We start from the raw sequence: 19,639 nt of genomic DNA on the forward strand, positions 1-19,639 counted from the left end.
CAAAGGGGCTCCTAGCCCAGTGGGGGCCCATGGGGTGGGGAAGGCGGAGGACTGGCAGCAGGCCCCAGAGCCTGAGCTGGGGGTCGGCCTCGGGGACGGGGCCTGGGTGAAGGGCAGGCCTGGGATCCGGTCAGTCGTCTATACAGATCACCTCCCCGGCTCGGGGCTCCTTCCGATCCAGCCCGTCTGACACCAATGCCCCCACCATTTCCTTCTCCTTCTTCACCAGCACTGGAGGGCCGTTGGTGGCGGCTGTTTGGGAAGGGGGTAAGGAAGGGTCAATCCCTCCTTCACTTCCCATTGTCGACTGCTTCCTGACGACAGTATGTTCTTACTTCTAGGTCACCTCATGCCACATCCAATTTTCTAAGGTAGGGATGGGAAAAAAATCTCTCTCTCCGAGATTCCCCACTGTACGCATGATGGAACACACGTTCCAACTTTCACCGGAACCCCCTTCCAATTTCATATTCTCTTTCTCTGAAGTAAACAGCTGGAGGAGGCTCAGGTAGGAGGTACCAAGCCACAGAACCACTAAAACCCTAGATGAGGTTTTTGACGATGGGAATGGAAGAGAAGTTGAGAAAGGGATGGGAAAAACAAAGTCCAGAACCACTCTATTCCATAAAACACTGGATACTTCCAAGGAAATGAGATGGGCTGGACAAGTAAAAGGGTAGCTGAGCAGGGATGAAGCTTGGAAAAGGAAGAATGCAAGAAGCAGGAGGCAGGAAGTCACCAGCTGACCTGTGATGAAGGACCCTGCAGGCATCTGGCTGTAATTGGCGCCTGCGGCGGCCAGGGCCCCTACGGGTGCGGCGCTGAAGGCCGCCCCGTACCCCGGAGGTGTAGCGTACGGACCCGGGGGGAAGGCCTGGAAGAGAGAGCGAGCCCACATTAGAGGGTCCACAGTCTGAGAGGGAAGAAGCTTCGGGGAGACATCATGGGCCAAACTCCAGAACTACTGAGGGGTATCATACAGGCAGGGAGACTCAAGGCTGATGAGCGTGCTGGAGCAGGTCGTTGTTCCACACTGCACGGGGTTCTGAAGGAGGTGTTCATTTGTGTGCAGGAGGAGTACCAACAGGGAAAACCGGAGTCGGGGGAAAGAGGGTTACCGGTGTGGGGTGAGGCTCCGTGCCCTTGCTGGCCAGCCGGCTGAGGATGCTGCGCTCGGACATCTGAAGGCGGGCTGCGATGGGGGGTATTCGGGACAGCGTGGCTGGCAGGCGGGTCACGTCCGCCTTCATGTCGCTCAGCAACTCCTCCAGCTGGTTCAGAACTGGGGCCCGGGCCACGGAGAAAGAAGGGCAAGAGAAAGACAGGGAAAGGGAGAGATGGAGCCAGGAAAAGAGACGAGGAGTCAGATGGACAGATACAGTCAGAGAAAGAGAGAGAGAGGAGGGCACAGATGTCGAAGAATCAGAGACCAAGGAAATGACAGAAGTAGAAAAAAAGAGCAACTCGGGGACAAAGAAAAAGTGTCAGGTAAAGAGGCAGAGAGACCAGATCACCACAGAGGACAGATGGAGAGAAAGAAGAAAGGAAAAGGGAATATGGAGAAAAGGGAGATAGGGGAGGGAGGACATCGGAAGACATGGGGGCGGGGAGTTGTCAGAACATCCCATACTGAAAGAGTGAGGTTTTGGGGTTGGGGATGATGGGGAGGAAATAGTCAGGAGGCGTGGGAGGTGGTAAGTGGTGTCAAAGACGTAAGGAATCAAAGTTTTAATATGTAAGGGGGGGAGGGAGGTTAGAGGGTCAGCATTACAGATTCAAGGAATTAGAACAGGAGTCAAAGGGGCCAGGAATCAGTCACTACATCAGACAGGATTAGATGGTTAGAGGGCTTTAGAACTTAATCTATTATTGTCAAGGTAAGAGGGTTTGGGAGGAAGGGTTGAAGGTCAAAGGGAAGTTTCATGGGGTAGGGTCAGAGGGTGGGACGGTGGTGGTTTCTGCTTCATGGGGTGAATGAGACGTGAGGAATGTGATTTGTGGGACCGGGGGTAAGGACTTTTGTGGACTATACACAGGCCACAGCCCCAGAGAGAGTGCTATTAGCAATATGGCAGGTGTGTGGGTCAGCGAATAAGTTCCGCCCTGTGGAGGGGACGTGGCACAGTCTCACGGAGATTGGGGCGGGGGGGAAGGTCCCTCCCTTAGGCACTGATGTGAATGCTACTGGGCACGGATGAGGGTTGGCTGCACGAAATCCTAGAGGCTAAAAACCAAGGGGGTACCAGGTGGGTCGGGGTGGGGTCAGAGGTCAGAGGGGGGTGGTTCAGAGGGTAAGGGGGTCAGAGGGGTGGGAGGATTTTGAGGGGTGCGGGGTGAAGACTTACGCAGCGTTGTGGGCCCTCCCCCGCGCGGGGCCGCCGCGGCCCTTACCCTTGTGCAGCACGGCGTTGGCCGGCTTGTTCCCCGCCAACGACTCCTTGGAGAGGTGCTGGTGGCTCTCGGCCAGGCACTCGGCCTCGGCGAAGCGGGCGTGGAGGGCCATGGCGGGGTGCGCCGGCTCCTGTGATAGGTTCAGGTAGGCCGCCCGCCGCAGCTGCTCCTCAATCACCAGCGCCTGCTCCAGGAGCTAAGGGCGTGGGGAGGGGGCGAGTGCGGGAGCTGCCAGCAGCAAGCACGCAGCTCGGGGCTGGAGACCCACACCGCCCTCACCAGCGGCCCAGACCCCCAGCTCCACACCAACACTGACTGCGACCCCGATCCAGACCACAGTGCCAAACACAAGGTGACCCTCTGGTCTTTGCCTCAAGCATCGCCTCAACCCTCAAGGTGTGAACCTTGCCTACACTGCAACCAGATCTGGTCCCACTTCTGACCCAAGCCCCTCTTCAACACGGTTCCTTTCCTCCCTCATCCTCACCTTGAATCTCCGGGCCAGGAACTTATTTTTCATCTCCAGAAAGTTCCCCTTATTGGCTTCAGTTTTAAATGGCTCGTTGATAATGGCAAACTGAGCATCATTCTGGATGTCCTGCCACCGTGCGTAGCCATGGCTGCCAGCGAAGGAAGTGGATCATCAAGGAATTTAACAGGGCTAGGCTGGACTGTGAACACGCCTTCCTTTTGGCCTGGCCGCCCCAAAGTGCGGCACTAGGCCCCCTTCCCTAAGTATGGACTCATGTTCTCTGTAGTTCCCCTCTCTCCAGGTTGAGAGAACATTTTTTTTCTTGCATTTGTATCCAAGGATACAGGACAATCCCAGCCAGAAGCCAATAGTCATGTCTTCGGTGCCAGATCTCATTGAGTTTCCCCGAGGAAATAGCTGCCCGTTCCTCATTCTGCCACAGCGTGTGGAGCTCTGAAAAGAGGGCAGAAGACAGACGAGGCATCAGGAGTTTGTGAAGCCCAACAGGCTGGTACAGAGGGAGGAACCGAACAGTGGGACAGGACTAAGGGCTTTTTAGGAGGAACAGGGCAAGGTTAGGTGAAGGGTTAGGAAATAAAACTAGTTACAAACAAGGTTCAAGTTAGGATTAAGAGTACAGGTGGGATTAAGGCAGCTCTGGAGTTAGAAGTACACTTAAGGAGGACCAGGGCAAGGGTCAGAGACAGCATGCGCCATTTCATTGGCAGTTACTTGGAATTAAAGGTGGAAGGAGGCCTCAGGCCCAAAGAGAAACCCCATGAGGATGAGCTAACCCCAGTGAGGAGCAGAGGGCAGTGAGGGCCCCCCCCACCTGTGAAGCCACCGTCTGCAATATTGAACATGAACCGCGGCTTCTCTGCCTTCTCCTCACGTCGCCCGTTGGACCGCGGCTCGTCTCGAGGAGGCCCAGGTCGAAGCTCCCGGTCCCCTTTTACGTCTTCTGCTACAGCAGACGGGGCAGAGCTCACACCTCAGGAGAGTCTCCTCCCAGGTACTGGCCCCTGGAACAGCTACCCACCCGGGACCCAGGCATTTGGTTCCCAAGACCCCACCTCCCCTCCCCTGATTCCCTCAGGGACCCAGGTGGCCGGTCCTTCCACCCATTACCTCTCTTGCCCAAATCCCCCGTCTCCCCCTCCGGCCTCTCCCTGTGTTCCTGTCCATCCATCGGCTTCTCCTCTCCCCTCTCTCCTGGCGTCGACTCCGTGGCTGTGGGAGGGGGTAGGGGACAGGAATGCAGCATGTCACCCTCAGCCCCTGACCCCAGAAGAGGGAACCCCCAAATTCTAAGCCCCCCATCACCCCTAAGGCCATGCACCCACCTGACTTCTCTCTGTCCCCACGGTACCCAGGTTCAGGCTCCATCTCTCCAGGTACCCCTGGCACCTCATCCTCTAGAGGAATCTTCCTTGGCTCCAGCCGCTCCCCAAGTGATGGGGCTGGGCTGGGGGTATCAGCCTGAAAGAGGAAAACGGAGTCAGGACGAAGTGGCGGCTCCTAGGCACCTGCCTCCACGACTCTGCCACTCCCTCCCCTCAAAGAAAGCCAGGTAGCCACACACCTCTGTTTCCATCTTCTCCCCAATTTTGCTATTCTTCTCCGGCTTCTCCTCCTGGTTTTCTGCTTCATCCTTCTCCAGAGGTGTCCTTATGCCATCTCCTTTCTCACTGGGAGCTGGAGTAGCTGCAAGGGTAAGGCGGAGTGAGGCAGGCAGAAACTCCCCACCCCAACGCCAGTCCCTCGGCGTCGAACGGACACTGGCCCCATCTGTCTCTCCCGCCATCCTGAGCTGATTACCAGGTTTTGAGGTGCAAGGACTGTTTGCAGCAGAAGCCTCAGGAGTGGTGGGAGACGTTTTGGTAGGAGAGGAGGCTCTGGAGGAGCGCTTGGAGTCAGCACTGGGGTCGGGCATCAGCTCCGGCATAGACCAGCGCCCATTGATGTGCTCAAACTCCTGAACCTGAAGGGTGCGGGGGAGTCGTAGGGACAGGGATCAGCTCCAGCGACTGGACACATAGCAAGCTCCAGCGCTTCTCCCTATCTCGCACCAGCGTGAGTCCGGAACTCAGGGACGAGAGGCGGAGGAGCACAGGGTCTAGGCAGCCAGCCTCTTTGGCTGAGGGGAAGACGGATACCTTCTTCTTGACGAGAGACATGACTCCAATGCGGGTCAACACTTGCTGGCGACTCAGTCCCTCCCGAGGGACCCCGTCAGCAAAGGTTTCAGAGCCGTCTGCCCCGGGCTCACAGAGATGGCGCATGAACAGAGACACATAGGCCCTAAGGAGCACGGGGGTGGGAGGTGCGTTAGGAGAGCCTTAGCGGGGGGCAGGGGAGTAAAGGGGGCACATGGATTACTGAACCTGAAACTCCCGGGTGCCTCCAGGGGTCCTCCCCTGGGCCTCTCAATCTCACCATCACCTGTCCTCCAAGTCCTAACGCCCACATCTGCCCCTCCCCTTGCATTTCCACAGTCCCCTTGGCCTTGGTTACTTCATTCCTAGGCCCCATCAGTCAGCTCTTCATCCTTCCCACCAGCTCCCCTGCCAGGTTATCGTGGTCAAATAAATGTGAGGCAAGGACAGCCCAGGCGAGGCTCCTGTCTCAACTGCCTCTCCCATTGGGGAGGAAGCCCGGCCTCCCTGCTCTAGGCTCATCTGAGGGGAGGTGGGGCAGGCTGAGCCCACCCCCCAGGAAACTGAGCCACAGGAAACACTGTCTGGCAGGGAGTACGGTGATCAGTTGAGTAAGGTCACATCATATGGCGGCCAAGAGGAAGGCAGTAACGCCCCAAGTTTTTACCCCTCCATCCAACTCAGCCCTGTATCACCCCCACTCACTTGAACTCTTTCTCAGTCTTGCCCCTGAGGTCCCGCACCAGCCACTGGGTGGTGAAGGCGTCCTGTGGGGGCATGCCCCAGCGCATCACAGCGTTGAGGAAGGCCTTCCGCTGACGGGTGTTGAATCCCAACACCTGATGATGGGGGGCAAGGAGGGAGTGGGCAGTGAATGTCCAGGATCTCATTTCTTGGTCTGTTCTACCCTCAGTGACTCAGCTTCAATTTCCTTCATTCTCTCCTCAGGGACCTAGGCCAGCTCTCACCTCAATGTTGCCCCCGACTCGAGCCAGCAGTGGAGGCAGTGGCTTATCCTTTTCGTTCCGGAGCTGCCTCTTGGACTGTCGACGCCCTGGGTGGGGAGATGGTGACCCCGGTTAGTAGAGCTGCTGCCTCCTCCCCCCGCCACTCTTTCCTAGCCCTCCATTCTCACAAGATACAGAACACAGGAAAGGCCTGTGTCAGCTCTGAGGCGCTTCTAATTTTCTTCCCAGCGCATTCAGAACTACTACCCCAATAGGTCCAAAAGAATCGAGTCATACTAAAAAATCAGTAGCACCCATACGATGCAAGCAAGATTACTGGCGGGAATGTAAGAGGATGTTCCCTTTCTTGATTTTTCATCTAGGTATCTAAGCCTGCATGGTTATATACTCCCAATTTTAACAGTGGCGAGATTATAGATATTTCTTCCTTTTTGCTTACCTGCAATCTTTACTTTCTCTACAAATGAGCATTTTGTATAAAAATAGTGGGCTTAATAGACAATGGGAAGTGAAATGGGAAGAGGTGCGTAGAAAGACAAGAAAACAGATGCCACCTTCAGGACGCTCATCAAAGTCTTCATCCTCCTCCTCTGATCCCACTGAGTATTCTGACTGGTTATCTGCGAGGGGAAGGGCTCAGTGGTCAGCGATGGCTCCCTGGATAAGCCCAGGCTGGGGCCCTTCTGTCTGGACGCCTCCCCTCGGAGACTTCTGCACCTTCACTCTGGCCTCGGCCCTCCTAGGGACGCCGGATGACTGCCTGCAGTCTGACTCAGGACCACACACCATGTCCACTCACCCACCTACCTCCTGACTCCTGCATACCCCACTCTAAACAGGGACCCCTGGGTGTCCATCGGAGCCCTCTGCAACTGCTACATAGCTGAGATCACCTGCAAATCCACCTGGCCTCCGGGTACTCCCAGTGTCCCTTCCTAATCTCTTTCTACTTGGCAGGGAAGGCCCTGACTTCGAAGCCTCTCTTTTCCTCTAAATGCCCCCAGCTCCAAGCTCCTTCTCAGCACTGTCCCCTTCTCGGTCCCTCCCTCAGGGGCGGTCCTCACCTTGGTCCTCCTGAGCAGCATCGTTGTAGTTAACCTGCTTGCGGACCCTCTTGCCTTTGCCGAGGTTGCGGGCCAGGTCTTCCTGCTGCTGCTCGTAGTGGTGTCTCAGCAGCTTCTCCCAGTAGTCAGGATCCACATTCTCCTCCTGCTTGATGATCTCTCGCTCAATTTCCTCAATCTGAAGGGCAGCAGGACGAACGCTGAAGGCCTCCCCTTCCAGTCCTTCCACCATGACAAAATCCCTACGCGCCTGCCTCCACCCAGCCCTAGACCTCGTCACTGTGTGTAAGTCCTCTGTGTAAGTTTTCCTTACCTCTTACCTGCAATATGCTTCTCCTCCTCGTTATTTCCCTCTTTTCCAAACCTCTCCTCTAGTGCCCTCTGTGTCCCTCACACTCTGACTCAGAAGGTTCCCTCCCGAGTTTATCACCACTTTCTCTGCCTAAGTTTTCTCCAAATTCCAGTCTCATCCTTTAGACCAAGAAGTCGTTTGAGGTCCACTACCGCTCTTTAATGGGCACTAGGATAAGAGATCAGATAAAAAACAAGAGCGAAGGGGGATCCTCCAACCTCAAGGTCTGGTCAAGGACATCGACACCACCCCTCAGAGATGGCCCGGGATGGACCGTGTCTGGCCCCAGCCTCTCACCTTGTCCTCTTCCCTCACCACGTACTGGGCCACCTTGAAGGAGCTGAGATACTCATTCATGTTCTGCACATCCGTGTCCTCAGTTGCATCCTGGTTCCGGTCCAAGAGTCGAGCGATAGCCTCGTTGTCATAGTGAATCACACTGCTGTCCTCCTCCTTGTTCTCCCCTGGTGGAGTTGGGGAACGAGAGGGGACTCTGAGCTCTAACCAGAACCTCAGGCAGAACTTGAGAGAGATCAGAGGAAAGCCCTCCCCTCTGCTTCCTTTTCACGGGAGCTCTGGAGGAGAAGGCCCTTTCCCTGGACGTCTACACAGACATTTGTTGTTGTTTTCAACCTTACAGGTGAGGAAAGAAGCCAACCTTCCTCCAAGGATGCAGAGAAGAGATCTTCTTCAGGGGGTTTCAGAAGAGAAGTGCTCACAGACAGCAAAGACCTGCTTACAGGGAGCTGCAGAAAAGGCTCTCACCCTCATTTTCATCCTTAAATAGCTCCTCGGTGCCAAATTTGAGGATGTCATCCAGCTCCTGCTTGGACATGGAGCCCGCCTTGGAGCCCAGCCCAGGCCGCACCACCAGATGCGTCAGCATCATCTTTCTCTTGGCCACCTGTGTGATTCGCTCTTCCACTGATGCGCGAGTCACAAACCGGTAAATCATCACTTTGTTGGCCTGGCCGATCCGATGAGCACGGCTGAAGGCCTGCAGGGGCCGGAAAGTGGGGATGGGCCAGGGGAGTGGCAGCGGAGACACGCCCTACATGCTCTGGAAAAGAGGCTGACAAGGAAGGGTCTTCTACCCACCAAGAGGTTTTTCTGACCCCAGAACAGACAGACACATCTCCTTGCTCAAAGGGGCTCCAGGAGGCGTGTTCTCACCTGGATATCATTATGGGGGTTCCAGTCTGAATCAAAGATGATGACAGTGTCGGCAGTTGCCAGATTGATGCCCAGGCCTCCAGCCCGGGTGGACAGGAGGAAGCAGAATTGTTGGGCCCCAGGAGCTAGGAGGCAAGAATCAGGAAATCAGGCCTTTCTTGTACCCAGCAGGTCTGTCCACCTGCTCCTAGATGTTCCCTGACTACAAACGATGCTCTCAACTCAAAAGCCCAGGTGGCTAATATCCTCCCAGGCCAGCACCCTCCCATCCCAGGGACCTAGGCACAGGTTTCTCGGGCCTCCCACACCCAGCAGGGACCAAGGTCCCCCTCACCATTGAAGCGATCGATGGCCTCCTGCCTCAGGGCACCAGTGATGCCGCCGTCAATGCGCTCATACTTGTAGCCTTCGTAGTCTAAGAAGTCCTCTAGCAAGTCTAACATTTTGGTCATCTAGAGCAAGAGAAAAGGCAGGAGTCTAGAGCGACGAGGCAGTGGGATGCGCCCTGTCTGTTCTGACTACCTCTTTATTCTCTCTCAACCCCAGGCCTTACACTTGTACCCCTGCCCTGTCATATACCCCCCAGAGCTGTTTCCTCCACCCCCAGCTCCTCCTGGGACATTCTTGTCATTCTCTCTCTCTTGACTTAAGACCATTTCTCCTAAGGAAGAGGTTCTCCTCTGACACCCATGACAAAGTTTCAGGGAAATCTGTGAATCCCCTGAAAATCTGTACAAAATTGTCTAGTGGTATGTGCAGTTTTCTGGAGAACAGACCCACAGCTTTCATCAGATTTCCAAAAGGTCTGTGCTCGCCTCCCTTCCCCAATAATGTTAAGAAACTGTACCAGTCCCGGAGATGACCTTTAGGAGGCAGATGGCTCACCCTTCCCTTTCGCCCCTTTTGGCATACAGAAACTGGACTACAACTTCCAACAGCCTTAATTAAGAACAGGGATCAGAGACCAAGATGAACTTAGCTATACCAGAAACTCTTAGGGGTGTAATTGCCTAACCTCGCATCCCGTGGCAACCACAGGAACGAGGTAAGCGATTATCCGATGGTGAGAAAGAGCTACAGGGATGGGTCACCTGCGAGAAGATGAGCACTCTGTGTCCTTGCTCCTTCAGCTTCCGCAGCATCTTCTGCAGCAGCATGAGCTTCCCAGACGCCTTAATAAGTGCCCCACCCTCATATGCCCCACTGGGAAGTTTGGGGGACTCCTGAAAAGAAGGCAGGAAAGAAGGAGGAGAGGCTCAGTGAACACACCCCCGTATTCTGACTGTGCCTAGAAAGCTGGAGGCCCCAATCCAGGCTCCACACTTTTACAATTCCTACTCTTCTCAGAAATCTAGCCTCTGGCCTCCCAGCCCAACTCCAGCCCTGTGCTCAACTGCCCATGTTGCCAAAGAGCCAGGCATTTCACAGTCCCCCAGCTCCCGTATCTACCATAGCAGCCACAGGAAAGAGATATGGATGGTTGCAGCACTTCTTAAGATCCATCATGATGTTAAGCAATGACACTTGGTTCCCACCTCCTCGTGAATTCAAGGCCTCAAAATTTCGGGTCAGGATATACTTGTAGTATTTCCTAAAGCCCAGGGCAGGGGCATAGAAGAGACACAATAAAGGAAGCAATTATGATGTTGCATTTGGCCACCAACTCTTGGAAAGCTGCCACCAAATCCTCAACCCTGGTCCAGGTAACCCGCCTTGCATCTCACTTCTGCATGGGGCTCAGCTCCACGCGGACGATGAGCTCTGTCTTGGCCGGCATATTCTTAAAGACATCAGCCTTGAGCCTCCTCAGCATATGTGGCCCCAGCAAGTCATGAAGTTTCTTAATCTGGTCTTCTTTGGATATGTCGGCAAACTCCTCCAGGAAGCCTTCCAGATTGCTAGTAGCCAGAAGGAGAAAAGGAAACGAATAGGCGTCAGGTTCTTTGCCCCTGACCTCAGGCTCTGTTCTTCACTCCAGGTGAATCCTCCTCCCACTCATCTTCTCAGTCCCTCCACCTCTCCTCTCTGCAGACCACCCTACTGAGCCACTTACTTAAACCTCTCTGGGGTGAGGAAGTTCAGCAGATGGAAGAGCTCCTCCAGGTTATTCTGCAGCGGAGTCCCTGTCAGCAGCAACTTATGATCTATCTTGTAGCCATTGAGGACCCTGAAAAACTAGAAAATGGGGCAAGGAAAGGCAGAGGAAAGGGCCCATCAGTGGCAAGTGGCTGGCCCACAGTACCACCTTTCCCTGCCTCTAGCTCCTATTTCCTTCAGGATCAGAGGCCCTCACATCCCTAGTCCTCTCCCTCTTCCAACCTGGACTTCTCCCCAGACTTATTCCCAGGCTTCCTGCCTCCCTGATTGCAGAAAGTCCCTGAAACTTTATTTTTTAGGACTAGGGCAAGTAGGAGTCCACAGCCTCAAGTTTCTGAGGCCTGGGTATCTCACTCACCTTGGACTGGTTGTTCTTGAGCCGATGGGCCTCATCCACCACGAGACAGGCCCAGCGGATGGAGCCAAGAGCTGCCTGATCAATGGTGATCAGCTCGTATGATGTCAGGAGAACATGGAACTTCACCTGCGCCTCCCTCTGCCAACACAACCATTGTCCATTTGGCTGCCACCCCACACCGGAGCATCTAGGCCTCCACCCCCATTCTCCACGCAGACACCCAGTCCTAACTGAGACTCCCAAAGGGAGCCCGTTGTCCTGTCCTCCAGCTTTGACTCCATGCAGGGACTTCTGAATGTGGCCCCCAAACTTCCACCACCTATCCAGGATGAACAGATCCACGTACACCCCTGGGAGTACCCACTACATCTCCAGGACTGGAGTGCAGAGGCGTGAGGGAAGGTGGAGGAAAGGAGGGAGAAAGCTGAATGGGGAATAAAGGAACTGAAGTCCCGGTTGGGGCAACGAAACGACAGATCTGAGGACTTTAGAGGACATGAGATAGAGGGGCTTACCTTCATCTTAAAAGCTTTCTTGCCACCTTTGATGGCATTGTCTTCAAAGGAAAACTCATTCTCACGAATGATGGCTCGGCTGTCCTTGTCACCCGTGTATGTCACCACATAGAACTTGGGTGCCCACATCTGGAACTCCCGCTCCCAGTTAATGATGGTGGAGAGCGGGGCGCTCACCAGGAAGGGACCCTTTGTGTGGCCCTGGGAGTTGAGGGTGGGGGACCATTAGTCTAGGCTCACGGTTATACACCCCAGTCTGCTGCCTGCCGCACCCCTCCCCCCAGTTCTCTGCCCTCACCCTCCACTCCCACCTTCCCCAGTCCAGGCTAGGCCTCAGCACGGATGTCCCCCTCAGGGCCCGAGAGTCTAGCACCTCCTTATACAGTGAGTAGAGGAAGACGATGGTTTGTATGGTCTTGCCCAGTCCCATCTCGTCAGCCAGAATGGTGTCAGTGCCCTGGGCCCACGAGAAGCGTAGCCAGTTCAACCCCTCCAGCTGATACATGTGCAGCGTGCCTCCAGTGGCCGTGATGAACCGTGGCTGAGTCTCGTATTTCACTGTGGGCTGTAGAATCAAGGAGTCAGAAGGCTCAGGGGAACCATCAGCTGCTCCTCCGGTCTTGGCCTCCTCCTCCCCTCTCCCCGGCACTGATATCAAACGGGGTTACAAGTCCCTCTCCTATGGCCTGAGCTTATGAAAGCTTGAGTCTGCAGTGCCTCCCCCTCATTCCTTAAAACAATACCCAGAAGCACTGTGGGGAAGGAAACTGGTAGAAGAGCCCTGTGTGCTGCTGCCTCTAGCAGCTCTCACTCCCGTGCCAAAATTCCTAGCACTCTTGGGGCAAAGCTGGACACTGAAGGAAGAGCTACTGTTCAAAGAAGTTGTTGAAACTCTGGGAAGTTCTGTCAGAAGCCCCCAGGAAATCTTCAATCACCATGGCTCCAGAAATGGGAGGCGGGCCGAGTGAGAGGGCTTACATCATTAGTAGGAGAGCTGGGAGGCCCATCACCCTGCAGCTCCTTCTTCTTCTTCTTATACTTGCGGGGCTGGGCGGGGTCCTCCCCCATAATTAGTTCTCTGGGAAAACAGTGGGTCTGAGTGAGACCTGGTCCTTGGACCCGCCCCCTGTCCTTCTGAACCCACTCCAGACCTAGCTCCCACTTTCCATAACCGAGATTTTCTCACATTTCCTTTCTCCCAGGTTCTTTACCCTCACCCCTTGGATTTCAGCTCTAAAGCCAACCCTCCCCACTCCTCAGCATCCTCATCTCCATTACTCAGGCTAGATCTTCTTTCTGTTCCTCACACCGCCTCTTTCCCGACCCCACCGCAAACAACCCAGCCCAGGCTCCCACTGCCCTAAATTCTAGATTGGGTCTGTCGCTACTGCATCTCATTTAATGCTGGAGGTTTAGCTTTCATGCCTCTGTCCTCAGACTCCCTCTAACCCACGACCTGGCTCCCTCACCGGTGTCTCCAGTAGCTTTGTTTATGGTCTTCATATTCAGGGATGTTCATTTCATCTTCCTCCCACGTGGACTGGTCATAAGGCAAGTCCCTCCATTTCACTAGATAGTGGTAATTTCCCTTCTTATCCACACTGTGGGGAGAGAAGCCAGGAGAAGGAGCAGGAGGAGAAAAGTAATATGTGTCACAAGTAGAAAAAGTCATAATAAACACAATTATCAGCAAACATGGAGAATTTGTCACCTAATCCTCAATGGTGGCCCTCTGAAAGGCAGTTTGGAATGGCTGAAGTACTACCCTAACTTTTTCAGGACGGCTTCCTAAAAATCAACGATCACAAAACATCCCTGGCTTCAACATCGTTTGTTCATCCAATCAGTATTTACTAAGCATCCACTACATGCCAGGCACTCTCCCAGGCACGGGTGACTGAGCAGAACTAAGCAGACAAATGACCTATTCCTGTGGAGCTCACATTCTATTGAGGGAGGCAGTGATGAAATAGAAAAATAAAAAGACAATGTAACATTAGTTAGTAATAAGTACTGTGAAGAAAAAGTACTAGAAACACTGGTCTGTATGAACCATGTGTTTCATGTTTTGCTTTTTTCACAACCAGATCCCCAGACTCGTGTGTCATTTCTTAAGCTGTTAGAAGTTAGAGGCAGCAAGGACAAAGCAGTCAGTGCTGGGCTGGACTTTCCAGCTGGTTCCTCCCATCTCCACAGAGGAAACAAAGCCAGAAGGGCTGGGGCTGCAGTGGGAATTATCCAGTTAGATCAATTATCTGGTTAATCAACAAATACTAACATGGAGCCACAGCGCAACAAGAACAGTGGCAAAACCCAGGTAGGCCTTCGCACGGACCAAGGACCAAGGACTCACCTGTGGTTGATGATCCGGTGGACGGTCATCCACTCCGGCTTGATGCCGAAACGATAGTACTTCTCCTCCATCTCGGCATAGTGCGGGTCCTTCACCTTGCGTTTGTCGCTCTTCCCATCATCCTCACCAGAGCCGTAGTCGAGGGGTGGGGGCTCGTCCATGTCATTCTTCCGTTGGTAGTTTCGGTACATTACCAAGTGGAAAATTTCCAGCTGATGGGGCACAGAGGAGGGGGGAACAGATAGTCCCAACATCCCGAGAGGACAAAAGGAGACGGCAGAGGCCGGCAGGGGGAATGGCATGGGAAAGCAAGCAACGAAAGAGGTGGGATGAGGGACATAGTGAGTTAAAGCCAAAGCAGGAGAACGAATAACATGCCAGGGAACAGAGTCAGAGACAGGACCTGGGTGGGGAGGTAATGAGCAAAAGGAGGAAGGGAACGGGGTTGTTAAGATTGGGGCTATCAGTGTAACAGGGTTAAGACAGATAAAGAAAGAGATGGAGTTAAGGCAGGCTAAGGAAAACCTACGTTATACCTAAGGGGAGGAATGTAACGGAGACTGAGGGAAAGAGAACTGGAGTCCAAGAGAACCAAGTGTGGAAACTAAGGGAGCTGGTAGGGTGTGGGCGGCCAGAGGCCTAATGTGAGGGAAAGCAGAGGGGACGGAAGACCAGAGAACAGCGGGCCAAGAGAGAGAATGGCAGTGAATGGGGTCCCAGGAGGCAGGGAAGGAGAGGCCCTTGTACCTGAAGCTCCTTGGCCCAGGAGCAGTGCCAGTAGGACAGTCCTACCCACTTGACAAAGAACTCTCTCTCCGATCTGCCTTGAAGAGGACGTGCAGGTGGGGCATCCGGATTCCCGTCTGCCTGCTGGGGGGCTGGCACTGCCACGGGGGGCTCCCCCCACCGCCAGTGCAGGATCTTCTGCACACGGCCTTTCAGCACGGGACACTTCAGGACGGACGCACACAAAGAGGAAAGAAAGAGGCAGGAAGAGCCCATCATTAGAGTAGGAGGATGGGGGTCCCACAGGGGGATCAAAGGCTAGGTGTGGGGGAGAGGAGAGAAAGAAAGAGCTGGACCTTTGGGCCCCGGAGATGGAGAAGGAGTCGGGGCTGACAATAAACCCTGAGAGATGGGCACACTCACTGTGCATCGGGGACACAGCCACTCGCCGTTGGGGATGTCAGGCAGCGGGGGGTTCAGACAGTGAATGTGGTAGGAGGAGATGCAGGCGTCACAGCACAGGAGCTCCCCGCCATCCTTGCACACACGGCAGTACTCCATGTGGTCGTCCTCTTCCTCCTTCTCCCCCTCCTCTTCCCCCTCCTCTTCATAGTCTTCCTCCTCCTCCTTGGCCTCCCACTGTACCCCCTCCTTCTCCTGGGAGGCCAAGGACAGACACAGACACAAGAAAGAGGATAAGGAGTGAGACAGAAGACAGAGCCAAAGCAGGACAGCTAGATCCTAGAAGTGCAGAGAAGACAGCTGGGAACAAAGGAACAGGACACCTCAGTTCCCCAAAATGCTAATTTTGGGGGCAAAGGGATGGGGGAGAGGATCAAACTAGGATCTTGGACACTTAAACATCTGTTACTGAGAAGCCCAGGCATCTGGAGGTAGGGAGAGGACAAGAGAAAGCAAGGAGGAAAGAGATGGGTGGGTCCCTGAGGGCCATAAGAGGTGGCACCAGTACTCACACAGTGGGGGCAGCTCCATTTGCCCTCAGGAGCCCGGTCAAGCTCAGGATCAAGGCAGACGAGGTGGTAGGCACGAGGGCAGGTGTCACACAGAATAATTTCCCCACCCTGCTGGCACACCTCACAGTAATCCTGGTGATCCGTCTCGTAGCCATCAACCTCCTCCTCCCCGGCCACTGCAGGACAGCCCAGGACTGTCATACACCCCAGTGGAGGCAAAGGGAACAGAGAGAGAGAAGGAGAGCAGAATGCGGGAGGGGAGAGAAAGAGAAAAGGGTTCAATAAAGAGGTCAAAACTACAAATAAGAAAGACAACGAAGGAATGAAAGGAAGGCTGAGTGACAGGACCGCACACAGCTGACACCGCTTACCCTTCTTCTTCTTCCTTCCTGGCCGGCCTCTCTTTAGTTTCTTGGTGCGGACAGGACCATCAGGGCGGCCTGAGGCACTGTGGACACTGCCACTGTCCAGGTCTGACTCCTCAGCCTCTGGTTCAGGGCCCTCGTCACTCTGGAAAACATACTGCCCATAGCCCCCGTGGCTGTCAGAGAGGCCAAATGGATTCCACTCCCCTCCCCAGGCCTTGGGCTCCCGCTCCAGCTGCCCTCATGGACCCTTGTGTCTGGACCCCCAGCCCCTGACCACATCCAAGAAGTATACTGGACAGGGAGGGGCCACTCACCGAGCCTCCCTTCTTCCTCTTGCTACCCAGCAGCCCTAGTTTGATTTTGAGTGGTGCCATCTTCTTTCCCCGAAGCTTCTTGCGTCCATCAGGCACTCGGGGACTCTTACTCCGCCTCTTGTGGCCTGGACCTGAGTGAGGAGTGGGGTGACAGAGAAAAAGCCAAGATCATAACAGCCAGGAACAACGGAGGCCATAGGGTTTCTGGACCTCTCTGTGGGCTATGGTCTCACTGAGACCCCTTCCTGGACAGCATTTCGTCTACAACGATCAGGGCTCAGAAGACAAGCGTTCTGGACTATAATTTGAGAACATGCAGTTTAGAGGGTGGGGTGACAGTTGTTCCAACTAGAGGGTTTCTTACCTTTGCCCTCTTTGGTTTTGGCTCTTCGGATGGGTGGGGGCTGGATATCAGCAGCAGGGGGTGGTGGAAGGGCGGGGGGTCCGGAAGGTGCTATGGGGGTGGCCGATGAGACAGCAGCTGACACCTGCTCGGCTACAGCTGCAGCCGCTGCTGCCGCCGCTGCCGCCACAGCAGCTGCCGACCCCTTGAAGGGGTTGTTGGCGCTGAACTCTCTCCACTTGGCCCCAAGGATGGTCATCATCTTGGACATTGGGATCTTAGGGTTCTTCTTAGCAATCAGGGGCCTGAAAATATAGAAGCAAGACACTCGGACCCTTCACAGATGGTCTGGGAACACTGTTATTTCCCCTCACCAATTAAGTCTATGTACCAGCTAGGATTCCTAGGTGGTGAAAATATGTCCTATGAAGAATAACATCAATTTTGAAATAAAGAAATAAAAAGTTTAAGAAGGAAAAAAACGTTTAAGAAACAAGAAAAAAGTATGAAGAAGAAAAAAAAGGCAAAATAAAATTTAAATGCAGATTAAAAAGGATAAAAAAACATGAGATTAATAAGAAAGCTCTTCTTTGGACAACTACTTTACAGTTCCTAAAACACTTCCACACACATAATATCTTATTTCGTCCTCACAATACTACTAGGAGTTGCTATGATTCTCTGTGCTTTTCTAAAGAGTTCCATGGGCCCTGATGAAGGGTCCCATCGGGTGGAGTCTGATGTCCTGCTCTGCGGTGGGGTGTTAAGCTCTTGTGAGGACGTGGGTGACCCCCGTGCTGACAGAAGCACTGTCTTTAGTAGTGAAGCGGTGAGACAACGGGACCAAGGACAGCTACCAGGGACTGAACACCACTAGGGGCCAGGCACTGAGTGTGCTGAGCTTTCCATCCATCATCCCATGAGGTACGTATTATGTGCCTATTTTACAGATGCAGAAACTGAAGATCAAAGAAGTGAGCTGCCCAGCGTGACACCGGGACCTGAACCTCAGCAGGCTGCCTCCAGAGCGTTGAACGGCTCTGCTAAAGTGCCTGCCCCACAAAAGGCATCTCTACTGTTCTGTACTCTACTGCGGGAGCCACTGAAGCTCAGGTCCCACTGTCAGCAATGCATCCTCCGTGATTACTGGTGTCTAACTAAGGGACAGAGGACTTGATAACCGAGCAAAGGAAACTGGGCAACACGGATACCACCTCCCCGCTCCAGTCTAGAGAGAAGTCAGGCAGGGCAAACTGGAACTGTTAGACCAAGGAGGGCCATCAGTCCTCCTGACAGTCTGTCACCACAGAGCTTTCTAACCTAGCAGTGGTACTGTGACCCCCCAGTGAAGGGTTCCTGACTGGAGTCCTTGGATCCTAGGAGTCCAGGAATTCCCTAAGATGACATGTGGAGTTTTATGTGTAGTGAATTTCTCTGGAGGGCAGTTTCTCAGCTTTCATCAGATTCCAGAAGGGTCCAGAGCCTCCCCCAAATTAAAAGTGTCTGCTCGAGAGGGTTCCTCGGTCCTACTGCACCTCATGAACTGGCTAAAGGCTTTGTAGTTGGTGAGTGTGTGGTAATCCTCCTCCGAGAACACATGTTCCACGTCCTCCAGGCCCCAGGTCAGAAGCAGAGTTGCCGACGACTTCTGCTCCACCTGCTGTGAGAGACCAGGCTTCAGTGACACAGGTGTCCAGTCCTGGGCCCCCCACATGCCTCTCTACCCACCCACCAGGTTCCCTGGGCTTTCTGCTTCCTGCTCCACTCCCAGCCCAATCCCACTCCTCACAAACCACAGCCTCTCCACTTAGCACCCTGCTCGCCCAGGGCTCTCCCTCCCCCACTCCTCATGCCTGTCATTAATACTGATTTCTCCCCTCACTCCCTAATTCTACTCACCTTTTGCCCTCCATCTCCCTCCCCTTTTTTCCGCCGCTTCGTCTTCTTCTCCTTTTTTTCTCTGTGCTTCCGTCTCCGTTTCCGACCTGGTCCAGTTCCATATTCACTGCCTCCACTCTCTGACTTCTCCCGGTACTCATCTCGCTCGGAGCCAAATTCCTCCTCGCTGTCCTAAGGGAAAGAAATAAAAACACTATTTCTTCAGGCCTTCCTTGTGCCAGGAACTGTTCTTAGCACATAACATTTATCATCTCTTTTGATCTTCACAACAATCCTGTGATAGTAACTCGTCTATCTTTATCCACTTTTTGGTAGATGAGGAAACTGAGGCACAGAGACCTAAATAAATTGTCCAAGAAGACAGATGACTGCTAGGCTCTAAATTCACGCAGTCTACCTCCAGAGCCTGTGCTTTCAACTGCTTCTCTGTGCTGCAGGGCGAGTCAAGTCGACAACTGGGCTCTTCACTAGGCTGGGGTGATTGAGGTTAGGGTCCCAGACCTGGGAGATACAGGCTGGCAAGCGGGGGTGGGGGCAGGTAGAGGGGATCAGGCCTCCCTGACTTCAGGATCCCCCACAGTAATCAAGACCAGAGAAAACGTAGGTCTCTAGGGATGGGTCTCCAAGCCTAGCTGTAGAGATAGGAGTCCTGAACACTTACAAGCTTCTTGCGTTTTCGGGGTTTTCCTGGCTTGTTCTCCTTCTGCTTCTTGGGTCCTCTTTTTCTCTTCTTCACACCCAGTGCTGAAGGCAGCAGCCGAATGTCATCCTTATCTTTGGAGCAGAGAGCACCAGAAAACCTAAGCCTCTAGGCTCCCAGTCCCTGCAGCCCCTTCCCTTCCTCACCTCCTCAGTTCCCGCTGCTCTCTAGGAACTCCAGCTTTAACTCTTCCAAACCTTGCCTCCCTCCGCTGGATGCAAACAGAGAGTGTTTCGAGTACTCTGGGATGCTCGGCTTCTGAATGGGAGGTCAGGGGTCAGAATGGAAGAGCAGCCAAACCACTCCCGTCTCTCCCCTCCTACTAACAAGGGACCAGGCTCTAGGCCATGGGCTCTGACTGTGGCAGGTCCTTTTAGTCGCCGCCAGGGCTCCTCCTGCCTTCCCCCTCACTTAGC

The 19,639-nt window shown here is 54.0% G+C and overlaps 1 protein-coding gene across 1 annotated transcript in view; it reads right to left on the minus strand.

The window, feature by feature from the left end:
- CHD3 (chromodomain helicase DNA binding protein 3) overlaps positions 1–19,639 on the minus strand; it is a gene marked incomplete at its 5' end in the record, with an annotated part of 24,156 nt that continues 4,517 nt past the window's right edge. The window contains 39 exons of the mRNA XM_079724680.1: positions 1–252; positions 748–874; positions 1,119–1,282; positions 2,392–2,587; positions 2,879–3,011; positions 3,208–3,316; positions 3,696–3,824; positions 3,992–4,093; positions 4,207–4,342; positions 4,446–4,567; positions 4,682–4,844; positions 5,020–5,164; positions 5,725–5,858; positions 5,988–6,073; positions 6,542–6,607; positions 7,052–7,229; positions 7,701–7,867; positions 8,169–8,400; positions 8,577–8,701; positions 8,911–9,028; positions 9,668–9,799; positions 10,026–10,167; positions 10,301–10,474; positions 10,630–10,751; positions 11,032–11,169; positions 11,547–11,747; positions 11,920–12,111; positions 12,525–12,624; positions 13,016–13,147; positions 13,900–14,111; positions 14,647–14,850; positions 15,049–15,282; positions 15,600–15,793; positions 15,971–16,121; positions 16,282–16,412; positions 16,646–16,929; positions 18,160–18,284; positions 18,524–18,694; positions 19,185–19,297. Coding sequence (XP_079580806.1) covers positions 131–252; positions 748–874; positions 1,119–1,282; positions 2,392–2,587; positions 2,879–3,011; positions 3,208–3,316; positions 3,696–3,824; positions 3,992–4,093; positions 4,207–4,342; positions 4,446–4,567; positions 4,682–4,844; positions 5,020–5,164; positions 5,725–5,858; positions 5,988–6,073; positions 6,542–6,607; positions 7,052–7,229; positions 7,701–7,867; positions 8,169–8,400; positions 8,577–8,701; positions 8,911–9,028; positions 9,668–9,799; positions 10,026–10,167; positions 10,301–10,474; positions 10,630–10,751; positions 11,032–11,169; positions 11,547–11,747; positions 11,920–12,111; positions 12,525–12,624; positions 13,016–13,147; positions 13,900–14,111; positions 14,647–14,850; positions 15,049–15,282; positions 15,600–15,793; positions 15,971–16,121; positions 16,282–16,412; positions 16,646–16,929; positions 18,160–18,284; positions 18,524–18,694; positions 19,185–19,297 — 5,906 coding nt within the window. The 3' untranslated portion in view covers positions 1–130. The remainder of the gene's footprint in view (positions 253–747; positions 875–1,118; positions 1,283–2,391; positions 2,588–2,878; positions 3,012–3,207; positions 3,317–3,695; positions 3,825–3,991; positions 4,094–4,206; positions 4,343–4,445; positions 4,568–4,681; positions 4,845–5,019; positions 5,165–5,724; positions 5,859–5,987; positions 6,074–6,541; positions 6,608–7,051; positions 7,230–7,700; positions 7,868–8,168; positions 8,401–8,576; positions 8,702–8,910; positions 9,029–9,667; positions 9,800–10,025; positions 10,168–10,300; positions 10,475–10,629; positions 10,752–11,031; positions 11,170–11,546; positions 11,748–11,919; positions 12,112–12,524; positions 12,625–13,015; positions 13,148–13,899; positions 14,112–14,646; positions 14,851–15,048; positions 15,283–15,599; positions 15,794–15,970; positions 16,122–16,281; positions 16,413–16,645; positions 16,930–18,159; positions 18,285–18,523; positions 18,695–19,184; positions 19,298–19,639) is intronic.

Source organism: Hyperoodon ampullatus (assembly GCF_949752795.1).
Source record: "Hyperoodon ampullatus genome assembly, chromosome: 19".
NCBI lineage: Eukaryota > Metazoa > Chordata > Mammalia > Artiodactyla > Ziphiidae > Hyperoodon > Hyperoodon ampullatus.